This window comes from Botrytis fragariae (assembly GCF_013461495.1).
Source record: "Botrytis fragariae strain BVB16 chromosome Unknown tig00000050, whole genome shotgun sequence".
Classification (NCBI taxonomy): Eukaryota; Fungi; Ascomycota; class Leotiomycetes; order Helotiales; family Sclerotiniaceae; genus Botrytis; species Botrytis fragariae.
The window spans coordinates 1624545-1640140 of record NW_023500992.1 but is presented as its reverse complement, the minus strand read 5'-3'; the positions used below and the strand labels follow the sequence as shown (position 1 = coordinate 1640140).

At 42.7% G+C, this 15596-nt stretch overlaps 6 protein-coding genes across 6 annotated transcripts; 4 read left to right on the top strand and 2 right to left on the bottom strand.

Annotated features, from left to right (window-relative positions):
• Positions 1–412: 412 nt before the first annotated feature.
• Positions 413–2476, bottom strand: Bfra_004504 (putative anaphase-promoting complex subunit cut9 protein; the record flags this gene model as incomplete). The annotated part of the gene is made up of 3 exons (XM_037334906.1): positions 413–1312; positions 1483–2324; positions 2380–2476. 3 exons carry the CDS (start codon positions 2474–2476, stop codon positions 413–415), a joined length of 1839 nt encoding a protein of 612 aa, XP_037193440.1.
• Positions 2477–2843: 367 nt separating this feature from the next.
• Positions 2844–3653, top strand: Bfra_004503 (putative mrna splicing protein yju2 protein; the record flags this gene model as incomplete). The annotated part of the gene is made up of 1 exon (XM_037334905.1): positions 2844–3653. One exon carries the CDS (start codon positions 2844–2846, stop codon positions 3651–3653), a length of 810 nt encoding a protein of 269 aa, XP_037193439.1.
• Positions 3654–5187: 1534 nt separating this feature from the next.
• Bfra_004502 (putative nrps-like enzyme protein) lies at positions 5188–8433 on the top strand (the record flags this gene model as incomplete). The annotated part of the gene is given in 4 exon segments (XM_037334904.1): positions 5188–5428; positions 5491–7901; positions 7965–8131; positions 8151–8433. The coding sequence occupies 4 exon segments, from the start codon at positions 5188–5190 to the stop codon at positions 8431–8433; spliced, it is 3102 nt and encodes a 1033-aa protein (XP_037193438.1).
• A 503-nt stretch (positions 8434–8936) lies between these two features.
• On the bottom strand, positions 8937–9860 carry Bfra_004501 (putative disease resistance protein; the record flags this gene model as incomplete). Its single annotated transcript, XM_037334903.1, has 3 exons — positions 8937–9151; positions 9212–9659; positions 9783–9860. The coding sequence occupies 3 exons, from the start codon at positions 9858–9860 to the stop codon at positions 8937–8939; spliced, it is 741 nt and encodes a 246-aa protein (XP_037193437.1).
• A 1106-nt stretch (positions 9861–10966) lies between these two features.
• Positions 10967–12199, top strand: Bfra_004500 (uncharacterized protein; the record flags this gene model as incomplete). Its single annotated transcript, XM_037334902.1, has 1 exon — positions 10967–12199. The coding sequence occupies one exon, from the start codon at positions 10967–10969 to the stop codon at positions 12197–12199; it is 1233 nt and encodes a 410-aa protein (XP_037193436.1).
• Positions 12200–13126: 927 nt separating this feature from the next.
• On the top strand, positions 13127–15118 carry Bfra_004499 (putative methylenetetrahydrofolate reductase protein; the record flags this gene model as incomplete). The annotated part of the gene is made up of 1 exon (XM_037334901.1): positions 13127–15118. The coding sequence occupies one exon, from the start codon at positions 13127–13129 to the stop codon at positions 15116–15118; it is 1992 nt and encodes a 663-aa protein (XP_037193435.1).
• Between the last annotated feature and the right edge of the window lie 478 nt (positions 15119–15596).

Here is a 15596-nt window from a genome sequence, read left to right as displayed (position 1 = left end):
TTTACGATTCGGGCTTCAGGGTGCTTGGCACATGAGTTTAGGAATTCGGCGGAAAAGTACTTGGATATCACCCACTCTTTATTATCTGTAGGTTCGTGTATATTACTACAACCCTTGAATTGATTAATACCCCATGTAAGTGTATATCTAGATTGATCAACAACCATCCTTCATTAGCGAACAGGTGATCAAGTTTCAAATGCTATACGCCATTTAAAATGCATGTTACCCCCTCTTTACCCATTTGTTCTGCCATTGTCCCAATTACCTTCCGTCGCACCATAATACGCCCCTAAAAGAGAAATAAAACGCCCGCAAGTGTAAAGAAGCGAGACTTTTCCATCTCAGACCTCTCCTTCTCGTTTCTACTTTTCTCAAACCCCAGATCCTTAACCAATCCGCCGAAAGAATACTAATCACCATCACTAAGCTCCATTGAATTTACTTCATCTACCACCACTTTGCTCCTCGACTTCCCCTTCCCTTTCATTCTGCTTGGTCTCAAATTTGCCAAAACCTCATCTTTCCTCAATGATAATTCCCTCTCAATTTCATCTTCCTCATCATCAAAAATCCTACTACCGTTGATACCATGAATAGCCGTTTCTTCCAAGGCCTTATTAAGCAATTCGGTGGCAATAGCATCTTGAGGTGAAATAGCAAGTGCCTCGTGAAACATCAAAACGGCTTCAAAAGGTTTCCTCTGCTCCATTAATACCAAACCCTTGGCACAAAAAATAGCCGGATCTTTTCCGCCCTGCCGAAGTACTGCATTAAATTCTGCCAAAGCAGCATCCCATTGATGAAGACGTCGATATGCATGACCGAGATTCGAGCGAGTGGATATCCAAGCTTGTGGATCACTGTCAATCTCTTCAGCAATTTCGAGAGCTTTCCTTAATATTAAGACAGCATCTTCGAGCCGTTCTTGGTGATAGAATACTACTCCCATCTCGTTTAAGAGTAATGGATCGGTTTTACAGAGTTCATATGCAGTTTTCAAGAACTCATCGGCTAGAGTCATATTGTTTAGCATGTGATTTTGCATGCCTAGAAATAGTTGGGGCAAGTGAGTGCCCATGAAAAGTCTTGCTGCTGTCGAATATGCTGAGATTGCTTGATCATGTTCTCCTTCTGCTGCAAAAGTGTGGGCAAATCCAATCCAAGCAGGTCCAAAATGAGGATCCATCATACTAGCTTTGCTGAAATAACGTCGAGCTTCAGCGACTTTGTTTATGGCCAAATAATATATTCCCACGGCAAGCCATGTACAGGGCTCTTCTGGATGATTATCCGCTAGATCGTGTGATACCTGTCAATATAATGTCAGCATTTATGGAATATCATAACAATTCCTTAGAAGGTCCTCGAAAAAGATTGAGCCATCCTACGTCCATCCCCAAAAGATGCGCCATTGCGAGCTATGAATGAAAAGTCGAGAATCTAATTATGCTAAAACAAAAGGAGGGCCATGGCACTTACAAGGAACAGAGCATTCTTCAGTTGCAATTCGTACAGACATGCTAAATGCAGAGGGTATATACTAAAATTGTATTTGTCTTCCTCGAGAATAGAATTTGTGATAGCTAAAGCATCCTTAAACCTACATTGTGTAAAAAACAGATCCGCTTTAGACAATAAAAGATCAGGATTTGTAGCAAGATTGTAATGTGTTGAAAGTGTTTCTGTCGCTGTTGTAAAAGCCGCTGGGTTCTTGTATTTCGAAAGTCGAGTAGTATAAAGCATTTTTGTGAATTCGGCAGCTTCTTGAGAAGATGAAGTATCGTCCGTAACGGATATGGTATCGAAATCTAGAGATTCTAAAAATTGCCATTCCTCTTCTGGTGACATTAGGCAGTTCTTCATAAGCTGCTCGAATGCTTCGAAGCATTGTACATCTATTCGAACAGCATCTTTGTAACATTCTTTCGCTCTATCGAAAGCATTTTGTTTAGCATAGCAAAGTCCTCGTAGAAAGCACATGGCAGCTTCGAATTTCACATTCGCCGCTTCATCTTTTGCCATTTCGTCCTGTCTATGCCGACTGCTCTGTGTTGTTGATCCATTTCGAGCATGACCTCTCGTATGTTGTAATTTTTTTCTATTGTGACCGGCTGTTGATATTAAATGTGTAGGGTTCTTTTCGCCGAGTATATTCAAAGCCTCCTCAAATCTCGATTGTTTAATCAGACAATGGCCTGCAAGGTATCGGCAAGACGGATTTCGAGCTATTAAGTCTTGTTTGGTGAGGAAACTCTGAGCTCTTGTATAGTTTCCCGTGGAGAAGTGCACTTGTGCAAGCCAAAAAGCATCTTTATCACTTTCTATAGAATGGTCAGAACCAACAAGTAGTTAAGAGGAGTACGGAAGAAGTAGTACTTGTTATAGCTAGCAATTTATCTCCAATAAATATTGCCGAGTCGTATTGGTGCTTGTTCATAGCATCCTGCCGCCAATCTCTCAAGAATTTCTCCATATCTTATTGTAAATTGTACCCATACAATCAAACTTCAAGATTATTGTGATCAATGTCAAAGGGTATTAATTACGAAGGGGTACAAAATTAGGTTTATTGTTTGTTTTCATAGCGAGGCAGTCGCGTGGGGTGACGCGAGGCTGAGATCTTTATCAATGATTTTCACGAGGCCAGGCGATAAAGGCTTACATAACGCATACTGGGCTGGGCTATCAATTTGATCCAGAACTTCGTCGCCTTGTCTTGTCTCTCACCTGTCATCCATCATTGCATCGCCAACTCAGAATCGAAACTACTCTCATCCACATTGGACACCTGCAAACCTACTACGATCACAAACAGATTAACTACAGCAGCTTAATTCAAGATGTCCGAGCGAAAAGTTCTCACCAAATATTACCCACCCGATTTCGATCCTTCGAAAATTGTTAAGTCGCGCGCTCCCAAACAAGTTGGACCAAAAGTACAGACAGTTCGTTTGATGGCACCATTTCCCATGAAATGTACGGCTTGTGGAGAATATATCTACAAAGGGCGGAAGTTCAATGCGCGCAAAGAAACTACGGAGGAGAAATACTTGGCAATCTCAATATATAGGTTTTACATCAAATGTACAAGATGTTCTGGCGAAATCACCTTCAAGACGGATCCCAAGAACATGGATTATCAGTGCGAGCGCGGCGCGAAAAGAAATACCGAACCGTGGCGTGTGAATGGAGGTGGCCTTCAAGAAAGCGATGAGGAGAGACTGGATCGTCTGGAAAGAGAGGAACAAGAGCGAGATGCTATGCAAGAGTTAGAGGACAAAACAGCAGAAGCAAAAACGGAAATGGCTGTCGCCGATGCATTGGATGAAATTCGCACAAGAAACGCAAGGAATGAACGGGTCGGAAAGGATGGAACCGAGGTCACTGTAACACGAGAAAATGTTGACTCGGAACGAGAAAGACAGGAAAGAGAAGACGAAGAAGCGGCTCGAAGGGCTTTTATGAGGAGACAGGAGGCCATGGAAGAAATTATAGAGGATGATGCTGATGATGTCGGTGCAGGACCAGCACCAAAGATTACCAAAGAGGAGGCATTAGCGATGCCACCTCCCAGCTTCAAACGAGTTGTAAAAAAGAAAAAAGATCATGCTGCTGCACTGGGTATTAAGAAGAAGCCTTCCCTGGTTTGAATGAAGAGCTCGGTTGTGACGGCAGACGATAGAAATAATACGATATTATGTGAATATTCGAGGGGATTGGTATCGGAAAGCGTTATGCTGGCACAAGATCATGTTTGTAAAACCAAATATCATTCGTTCAAAAAGCCACCGGAAATGTCAAAAGTGCGTAGACTAATTGAACGCAGATTGTCTATGGCTTTACGGTTGCTCTTGTGAATCCTTCTTACGCTTTGATGATCATATTGCATCGATATAGCGCATGTTTCAGGGGGTACATCTGCATCAATATCAAATATGCTTTTGCAACCACTGCAATCCGACGTTGTGTGTGTTGATGATGTATACATATTGCCGATATTTCCGCTCTGGATCCGAAAGTCAATTACTTCTTCCGCTCACATTGATTATTCGTTGTCTTACCCTTCCATGCAGAAAAGAATCGAGTGCATATATGGGGTCATCCACATTGCATTACAGACGAACCAAACTCGTGTGTGAATGACGTCGTCTAAACTTACTTCACTTTGTGAGTGGATAAGGGTTTATTAATAACCATAGATTGAGGAACCGATGCTTCGTACTCAGTGCGCAATATATGATACCAGGACGATTCGTTAATCAATCACCCATCGTCCGAGGTATACGAAGCACTGAGCAGCATTTCAAGTATTCATGCAGGCAGGTGGGTTACATCTGGTAGTTCATTCCATCATATCAAGTAAAGGTTTTACTCTCAGTCTCTCCAATATACCAACGGGATTCTCTCGGCAATATCACGTGAACAACTACCGATCTTTTCTTGTGGTAACGAACTCTTGATCCAGTTTGATCTGAATTCTGGTAATTTCTTCGATGATTGACCCACCATGTTGTGTGACAACGCCGATATCTTTTTCTGATTGCCGGCGTTAGTACCTAAGAGCACTTCGCACTGTTTGCATAACTATCACGGCGACCTTGTCTGTAAAAGCTTCGAGAAGCTTGTATGGGTTGGGAGAGGGTAGATCGGCAAATTTCCATCAACAAACTCCACATCTGATCTTTTGCATCATCACTTCAAGGCTGATGCTGGCTTCAATCGAAACGGTGAGTTAATTAATCATCTTGACGGGCGGCGCATTTTTCCCGCGGTTCTTAGGCAAAGCTTGACGGACGCCACAGCCGTTATTAGTGAGAGCTTTTGTTGAATTTTGTATGGATCATGTCGTAAGTCCCGATATACCCGCCAGGCGGATCGGAACACAATTAACCATCGAAGACACTACAATCTTTAGTATGTGTGGGTGGGTGTCAATGGAGGTGAGATATGTCGTCGTTCATTCATGAGATGGGTGAAAAGTCTCCAATTTATAGGGGGCTCTGGAGATATAAGTATCATCTCAATCCTGAGTATCAAAGTCTTTCTTTCACTCCATCATCATTATCATTTTATCATCATCTTTCTACGACTTTACAATAAACTTGAAATATTTACTCCGAATAATAATAAACTATACAAATCTTCCTCTTTATTGCTTGAATTATTATACATTACCACATAAACATGGGCTCCGTTCAAAGACAAACTCCAGCTTACGGACAGCGTTTACTACCAACCTTGGTTGACGAAAAGGCTGTAAGCGATCCTAATCGTATTATATATTCTTATGCGAGGACCACCAAAGCAGTAGATGGTTTCGTCGAAGTATCACAAAGACGCCTCGCCAATGCAGTGAACAGAGCTGCTTGGTGGATTGAGAAATTGCTTGGAAAGGGCGAGAACTTCCCATCCATAGGATATGTTGGTCCAGGCAAGTCTAAAACATATATCTGATCGCTTTAAGCTTACGTGCTAACTATTTTGAAGGGGATCTGAGATATCAAATCCTTGCCATAGCACTCGTCAAAGCAGGCTACAAGATCCTCCTCAATTCCCCAAGAAATAGTGTCGAAGGACATCTCAATGTCATAAAACAAGCCGAGTGTAACATTTGGTTATTACCCAGCCACAGTACTGGCAATATCCGTGAAGTCCTTAAGGTCCGTCCTATGACTGTTCTCGACTGTCCAGAACTCGACTTCTTCCTCGACGAAACACCAGTTTCACATTATGCCTACAATAAGACATGGGCAGAGGCATCTCAAGAGCCTGCTCTTGTCTTGCACACATCTGGGTCAACAGGTCTTCCTAAACCTATCGTTCTTCGACATGCTTTAGGTGCCGTGATGGACGCACAAAGCTTGGTGAAATGCGAAAATGGAGAAGCCCTTCACTCGGATTTGTGGAAAGGATCTAAAGCCTTTTCAAGTTTCCCAGCTTTCCATGCTGCCGGTGTTTTTATAAATCTTTTCAGCGCATTGTTTCACGATATCCAAATTGTATTGGCATCACCATCAGTTCCAGTAACTTCCAGTTTGGTGGACGATATGGTCGAGCATGCTGGCATTGATTCTATGATGCTTGCTCCATCAACAGTCGAAGAAATTGCATTCTCTCCCTCGAGTCTAGAGTTGATTCAAAAGAAAAACATCAAGTTCGTTTGCTTTGGCGGTGGACCAGTTGGACAAAAAGCTGGAGATATCCTTACCAAGATCACAGTTCTGCAGAATTTGATTGGAAGCACAGAAGCTGGCCTTTTCGCACTCATCTGGGCAGGAAGAGAAGATTGGAGATATTTCAAATTTCACGCCGACAATGGTCTCAAATTTGTTGAGAGAGGTGACGGTCTCTATGAAATGTTTGTTGTTCGAGATTCAAAGTTTGAAAAGTTACAAGGAATGTTCCATACCTTCCCCGAGCTCAATGAAATTTCTACAAATGATTTATATTCCAAACACCCCACAAAATCAGACATGTGGCTCTATCGGGGCAGAGCAGATGATATCATTGTCTTCTCAAACGGCGAGAAGCTAAATCCTGTCACAATGGAACAAACTATCAACGAACACGAATTAGTCCGCTCAGCAATCATTGTTGGTCAAGCTCGGTTCCAACCTGCTGTCATCATCGAGTTGATCGACCCGGTGGAAGTAACCGAAGACAATAAAAAGGATTTGATTTCTCGCATCCAACCTTTCATCGACGCTGCAAACAAAGGCTCGCCAACTCACGGTCAAATCAAGGATGGCTTTGTTATGTTCGCTAAACCCGAGAAGCCATTCTTGCGCGCTGGAAAGGGCACTGTTCAACGTGCAGCAACAATCAAACTTTACGAACCAGAAATCGAAGAGCTCTTCGCCAACACAGAAGGTGGCGATGATAGCAACCTCGATACTAGTTCTTTGGAATCATTGACATCCACATTGAAGGATTTGGTTGCTAAGATAGCTAGCGTTAATGAGCTTAGTGTCGATGAGGACGTCTTTGCAAGCGGATCATTCGATTCTTTACTCGTTTTTACTCTTTTGAGACAATTGCGATCAGCCTTAAAGAAGGACAATGTCGAGACCGAGAAGCTACAAGCTAGTACCATCTACAAAAACCCAACGGTCAAATCTCTTGCATCAGTTGTCTTCAAACTTGCTCGTCCATTAGAGAACCAAGAAGATTCTTCCAAAACCGACTTCGAAGAGAGACAAGCAATGTTTGAGAAATACGCCAAGGACTTGCCAAGCAAGACTTCCGGTACCACTGCTCATGATGCAAATGCTAAGATTTCCGTAATCTTGACAGGAAGTACCGGATCTATGGGTAGTTACATGCTCGACGATTTGGTCGCCTTACCACACATCTCCAGAGTCTATGCACTTAACAGAGCTGTCAACGGTGAGGAGAGACAAAGAGGAGCCAGCTCAAGCCATGGTCTCAACACCGATTTCAGCAAAGTCACATTCTTCAAGACAGACATGTCGCAACCACGCTTTGGTCTCGACCAGGAATCATATGATGAATTGTTGAAAAACGCCACTCATATTATTCACAACCAATGGCAAGTGGACTTTAACCTGAGTCTTGCATCTTTTGAACCTCACATCCGAGGTGTACGAAATCTTATTGATTTCGCAGCACAAAGCAAGAATAACGCTATTGTATCCTTCATTTCTTCGATCGGTGTTACGCAGGGAAAGAACTGGGAAAAGCCTGTTCCAGAACTTATCATTGATGATTGGAATGCAGCGGCTATGGGATATGGTTCATCGAAACTTATCTCTGAGGTGCTTTTGGCGGAAGCTAATAAGGTTGGTGGTGTACGCACACAGGTACTTCGTGTTGGACAGGTATCTGGACCTGTGAGGAAAGAGAAAGGAAGATGGAATATCCAGGAATGGTTCCCTACTGTAAGTTTTTATCTCCTCCCTTGTAAAGAATCAAAAAAGCAGAATCCTGACAAAACATCCTAGATCGTCTCAACGTCCCAATACATGAAAGCTGTTCCCACAACCCTCGCAGCCATGAGCCGTATTGACTGGGTCCCCGTCGACATCCTCTCCCACATAATCCTCGACCTAGCCGACCTCTCCAAACCCTCTTCCTCTTCATCCTCCACCCAAACCCCTTCTACCACCTCGTTAACCCTACCTCCATAGCCTGGTCCACCATCTCCCCATCCTCACCTCCCAAATCGGCGCAGACTGCAAGATCGTTTCCTGGGCAGAATGGGTCACCCTCCTCCGCGAATCCGCCGAGCGTGGAGAAATCGCTCAGAATCGGGGTATCAAACTCTTGGAATTTTACGAGGCGTTGGCAAAGGGAGCACCACTTGCGAATTTGGAGACAGAGAAGACAGTTGCCAAGAGTGAGACTTTGAGACAGTTGGAGCCGGTTAATGGAAGCTGGATGGAGTTGTGGATGAGACAGTGGGCTGCTTGAAATGATATGAAGTAATTTTTACATGGGGAGTTTGGAGATTAGGGAAGGTAGCGGAGGATAGATTTCTTTTCCATTTTATTCGGGCATTGCGATGGCGCATTTATAGATGGGGGTGTATGTATTGAGGTGGAGTTATTGGATGTAGTAAACTAGCCTTCTATTTCAAGAAATTCATGACACTTGTTAAAAAACAAAAGATATGCTTATGTATTCTGAGGTGCTACAAACAAGTGACAGGTAAAGAATGCTATAGAGAGGATATAGCTAGGAAACTGGGATTTTCCAGTGCTTGATTATGCAATGAATGTGTATCATCTGTCTGCAAATTCTAAGTCTATCCTTTCTGTGCTCCATTTTCAGTGCTGAAAAAACGGAAATGTAACCAACTACCTTCTATGCAAAACCACAATTCTTTTACTAACAACGAAATGCTAGGCACCCAATGCACCAACATTCAATCTTATGCATTTTCCCAAATTCCAAACCAGCCCAAGAATGCTCATTTATCCGATAGTACATTGGCACTTAGACCTCTCTCTTGCAATTCTCTTCTTTTCCTCCAAAATCCATTCTTCCTCTCTCTTTTTATCTGTTAACTCCTTCAACTCCTTTCCCATAGCCGTTTTAATGCCGCGCCCGCCAGTAGGATCTGGTTGATCAAGGAAACCATGAATACCAATTTCGGTCTCGTTGCTTTTCGCAGCCTTCGCATCAACTTCTAAATTCCTGGATTTAGTGAGATCTCCCCCTTCATTTCGAGAAGAGCGTGTTCACAAACCGGCATACTCCTCACTTTCATCCGCCCAATTTCTCAATTTTTCTCGTCTGAAGAATTCAAAATCCCATTCTCCTTTTTCCAAAGCGTCTAGATCTGTAAAGACATATGTTTGCGCTTCTTTCTCTTCTCCTGTTTCTACAGCTTCGGCCATGATTGCATTGGCGCCGTGCGTACTTTTATCCTTTGGGGCCAGGAGCTTTACAGTGACTACTTTTCGCTCATATTGAGATCCTTCGAAGTAATCCAAGTTTCGCATGTTGGAGGGCGTAAGACCGGTTACGTAGGTACCACGGACGGTATGACCTGGCTCAGAGATGATGGCTGGATAGTCAGCGAAGCTAACTCGATGTCGACAGTAGTCATGGAGAAGGGCGGGAGTGATGGTTAGAGAAGTGGAAGGGTGATTGGATGCACCGTAGATTACGCGGTAGAGAACTTCGGGGGCCATCTATTTAAGGAATAGAGTTATTGACAGAAGAGGAACAGAGGGCGAAGAAAGTAGAGCAAGACTAGAAGGTGGAGGCCAAAAGGCGAGTTTCAAAATCAGGGAGAGAGGGGGGGAGAGACTTACGAGAGTGCCGTAAAAGAATGCATTGTAAGTTTCGGGGAGAGTTGGCTCTGCCGTTTTTGCGTCCATTCCCGCTGCCATTGATACCAAACTTGTGTATGTAGAAATGGTAAGCTTCCTCTTGATATTGCCTATCTACTTGCTTCTCGGTAGAGTGAATGTGGAGATATTAAGACGAAGATAAGTGACAGAGATGCGACGATGGAAAGAATGAAAAGAAGAATCAAAAATATCTTGCAATATCCTACCGAACTTATAGGAAATAAACTGAAGTCAGCTACCTTATATTAACGAAGTTATACTTCATGCAATCATTCTTTATATGGAGGGGTAGTATCTACGCCCCGACGATTAGACAGGTCTCCATCACAGTGTGTTACTCACTGATAAAGAAAGATAAGAAATTTGTATTAGTCATCGCATATATGACAGCCTCCGCTAATCCTTTCAGAGACTAGCTAGACACACCAGCGAAATTCTCCGGGCTTCGTTATTAATTTTACGATCAACGGTTTGATGATTCATCATTGATCCATATCAGATCTCAATGCATTTTCATCATCGTGAGTACCAACGATAATATTGAGCATCATCTAGAACTGAAGGAACCTTTGAATTCACCAAGTTTCATTGCTATTTTGACATTCTAGATTCTTCAGTGGTTTCATCGATGAACACATATACCTCAAGTGATGATCTCTTTACCTATTTTGCGCCGAGAATTTGCTAGGAAAGAACTAGAGAGCTCTGGAGTCACGTCAGACGTTGAGCTAAAGTCTTAGTTGGCCATCACTTCTCTATTCGTTCCCTTTTTCACTATTCTTTAGCTTTCCAAAGACTTTGAAGAGTCATCCATCTGATAGTTCGATAGATGTCGTTATTTTGAGCAAGAACGTTCTATGCTAGTATCCTGCTATAAGAGTTTTGATAGGAAAATAACAGAATTCATCCCGTAACCAATCTACTACCTATGAAGCTACATACATCTTAGTTTCAATAGTAGATAGTTCACTGGAAGTATGGCTAAACTTTAAGGAAGGTGATGTTATGACAAGTGGTTGATCCTTTTCTTTTTATTTCCCAAAGCAAAATATACATATATAAAGCCTTGTCTACGTACATGTTTAACTCTTCTTCCTTCTCATACGCAAACTCTTACACACACATACCAGATAGTCAACTCCGAGATGTTGTTATCAACCCTCATCAGCGCGACTGGTCTTGCAGCCCTCGTGGGCCCAAGTCAGGCAGTTGCTTCCCATAACTCATTTCCTTCCAATCAAGCTTCAGTCGAATTTTCCGAAGAGAATCAAATGCTTTTTGGTCATTATCAAACCATAACTCACCTTTTGAGCAATCTTCATGGAAGAATCGGCATTAACGATGACGCCACAACAAATTTTCAACTTGGTAGACAAGAGCCACATTATATCGACCCTAAGGACCTCAAACTCGTACCAGTACATGATCTCGAGGAATATAACGAGGCTGATTGGGTAAGAATCAATGAACAAGAGATCGTTCTGCAGTGTGGAAGTGTCAATACTATGAATACTGGAGAAGATTGGGCTCTTATGCAACGCTGCACCAATGAAGAAGTTGCTATTCGTCGATTGATGGCCACCTTCAATGACGAAGGCCATGAATTTGTTGTATCAATCTCTGTCCTTAAAAACGCATCTACAACCCGCGAAGGTACCTACCGATGTATCAAAGATTCTTGTCCAAAAGGTCCATTGGCACTTGCGACTCCTACCCCCGCAGCAATAATTTCAAACCGCGCAGTTGCTGCATCACCCCTTCGCGATGTTTTCGGACAGCCGACTGCAAAACAAAGCGGGATTGGTCTCCCAAAACCGACTGAGACTGCATCACAGACTAGCGACCATCTTCAGGCGCAGGTTACACCACAAATTGGTAGCGTCACAAAATCGACACCTCTTATGACTATCACACGTGCTTCTAATTTAGAAGATTTATCTCTGATATCTCCAACCGAAAACGAGGTTATCCATGCACCAACCAAACAACTTCCAGAGCCGGAAGACCTACCATCTGGTCGTTGGCTCGCCAAAAGAAAAGAAGATCCGTACATCACCGTTCCGAGACCCGAATGCGATCCTCCACCAGATGGTTTCACCCTATCGGGGAAGATCAAAACCTTCACCCGCAATCCACGCAAGACTAAGTATACCACTTTTGAATACTGGGGGTTTACTTCGACTGCGATTATTCCTCCTGATCCTAACCGCCCGCCACCAAAGCCATCTGTCGTATTACCAACTTGGGTAACAAATTCATTTTTCCAAACATGGTCTTGCCGCAAAGTCTGGATGGATTATTACAACATGGATTATGTTCAGAAAAGGGATATTGTAGAGAGAGTTTTGGGGGACTTGCAAGTTGCTGCTCGTAAGTAATAGGAAGATGTGGGTTAAAAGGAGTACTTAGAAAAGAGGAATTGGGAATGGGTTCACAAAGGCATCTCTTTGGGTGTCAATGGATTAAGGGAATAAAATTGATCAAGGGACTTGGGTGGAGTTAGGATCTGGAGATAGGTCTATATGCAAAAGGCTGCAAAGTATGGTAGTACCCGGGTCACGATTGTACAATACTTCAGACTTTTATAGATAATAGAATAATTCCACAAGTCTGCTGTTCCAAGTTGCTAGCACTTTGATGCAGTATGAAGTTATATAATAATACACGGTGGCTAGCCTGACAGGATGTTTTTGACACTTCCTTTGATAACAATTCATCAAATTCCTCGACAACAAAAACATCGAGCAATGCTCAATATAATACAAGGAAAAGTGCCACCATCTTTGTATGACCTCGTAGAATTCTTTGACGAATCCTTTGATCAACAACAATCACGGCTCAACTGTAATCTGTAAGCTGCATGTCTTGCATAGTACATATTTACGATGGCAGGATATATTGAAGCAATTGTGTAAATTAAATGACGTTTTCTGTGACCTGACATACGAGATTATTTGGCAAGGTATCTAGAATGTAGATGTATTTCAAAATGATTCTCCAAGAATCTTATAAGTTTACTCTTGTTCGTTGGCTTACATTGCATCGAAATCACCAATTGTATCAGGTTTTAGTGCCGTATTTCGTAATTCTTTAGTGTCATTTGATCGCCCTCATCACATCCCACCGAAAGAAAAAATAGTAGCCCCGCCATTCATCAAATCAGCCAGCCTTACAATACCGACATGATATAAAATCAACGATCCATCTCGAAATTACAATACAACCAGAATTAAACTCATCAATTTAACGACAGATTCAAATAATCGCATTTGATAGAGCATCTGCGTAACAATAATCACAACAAAATGGAGAAAATCACAGAAAAGATCGCGGCATTGCCCCCAGACACCAATTACTTCTCCCTCGAATTCTTTCCACCAAAGACTTCAATGGGTTCCTCGAATCTACGTGCTCGTCTAGATAGAATGTCTAGAGCATTAAGACCTTTATTTGTCACTGTTACATGGGGTGCCGGTGGATCTACTGCAACCAAGTCTTTAGAACTTGCAGAGTTATGTCAAAGGGATTTGGGCCTCACAACGTGTCTACATTTGACTTGCACAAACATGAGTCGAGCATTGGTGGATCAAGCATTGGAAGATGCAAAGGCATTGGGAATTAGAAACATATTGGCTTTGAGGGGCGATCCCCCTAGAAGTGAGGAATATCGCGCCATTGACGAGAAGAATGGTGATACACCTGCCATGGATTGGGAGTTCGAGTGGGCAATCGATTTGGTACGATATATCAGAAAACAATACGGCGATTACTTTTGTGTGGGAGTGGCGGCATACCCAGAAGGACATGCGGACGAAGGACATCCAGAGGGTCAAAGCCTTGAACATGATCTGCCATACTTGGTGGAGAAGGTTCAAGCGGGAGCGGATTTCATCATGACTCAATTATTCTTCGATGTCGACGCATACGATGGATTTGAACAAAAGCTACGAGATCACCCAAGTGGCGCATTTAAGAATATCCCTATCATACCTGGGATGATGCCAATTCAAAGTTATCAAATGATCAAGCGAACCACGAAACTCAGCCACGCGAAATTACCCTCAACTATTATAACAAGATTGGATGCGGTTCGAGGAGATGATGAGATGGTTAAAAAAGTAGGAGTGGATATTTTGAGCGAAATGGTCGAACATTTGAAGAGCACAAAATCTCAGTACTCGGGTCCTAGAGGTTTTCATTTCTACACCCTCAATTTGGAGAAGGCAGTATCGTTCATTTTGGAACGAACAGAGCTTATTCCAAACGCCGAAACAGTTGCTGCTTTGGAGCCAGAATATGTCCCTACTATTCCAGATATTGCAGATTTAATGTCTATCCATAGTGGTTCTCACAAACGTAGCTCCAGACGTCGATCATCTGTTGGATCTGATCCTTACAATCGCATCATAATTACTGCACCTCAAACCTCCAATCCTAGTTTTGAAGCCACAGCACAAGAAGCTGGTATTCCGGCTGAAGCTGTCAACTCTCGAGCCAACACGCTTGCAATTAGTGAAGGAGAAGGTAGTCTTGGTCGAGAGGCCACATGGGATGACTTTCCTAACGGTCGCTGGGGTGATGCTCGTTCTCCTGCTTATGGCGAGATTGATGGATACGGTGTTTCACTTCACATGTCTATTAATCAAGCTATCAAGCTTTGGGGTCATCCAAGTTCCAGAGCTGATATCACGGACATCTTCATTCGTCATCTAGAAGGTCAACTCACCGCCATTCCTTGGAGTGAGGAAGGTCTCAATGAAGAAACCAACTCTATCAAAAAGCAACTCCTCAGTCTCAACAAGAAGGGTTGGTGGACTGTAGCTTCCCAACCTGCTGTTAACGGCCTCAAATCCTCAGACTCAATTTTTGGATGGGGACCTAAGAATGGATTCGTATTCCAAAAAGCATTCGTAGAACTCTTCCTTCCAACAGCTGATTGGAAAACTCTACATGCTAAACTCACATCCCCTGAACTCCGCGACACAGTCTCTTTCTACGCCTCAAATGCTAAAGGAGATTTCATCTCCAGTGACGAAGCAGTCGGAAGCACAAATGCAGTTACATGGGGTGCATTCCCTGGCAAAGAGATTATTACACCAACGATTATTGAGGAGGTTAGTTTCAGGGCATGGGCGGAAGAATCGTTTGGTATCTGGGGAGAGTGGGCAAGAGTTTATGGAAAGGATAGTCAAACGAGGAAGATTATTGATGGGATTAAGGAGGATGTTTGGTTGGTTAATGTTATTCACCATGCTTATGTGGAGGGAGAGGGATTGTGGGATGTTCTTTTGAATTAGAGGAGCTAGTAGCTTGAGATGGGAATCGTATCAGGATGGACATTGAATGCGATGGCATGGCTGCTTGGATTTGGATGCATCTTGTGGATTTGAATGAATTAGTCGGATGCATGATTGGTGGGAGGGATTAGTCATAGGTGTTGGGCGTATAGGAGAATTACAAGATTGAGTATTGTTTGATTTCTCGAGCATATGTTTTTCTCAAGATGTCCCAATTTCTTTTTGTTCCACCATCATTATTAACTTTGAGTTTATTGGGAAACTATTTTCTTCTATCTTTTCGAATATTTGCATTGAAAGGATTTGCTTTTGCATATTTATATATCCTCGGTTAATCCTCATCCATCAACTTTGATAACTTACCTAGATACTTATACGCATTTCACTCAAGGAATCACAATACATATTATATCACACCTCACTCATACCTCACATTCACATTCATACACAATCAACACACATCTCACATCTCACACCT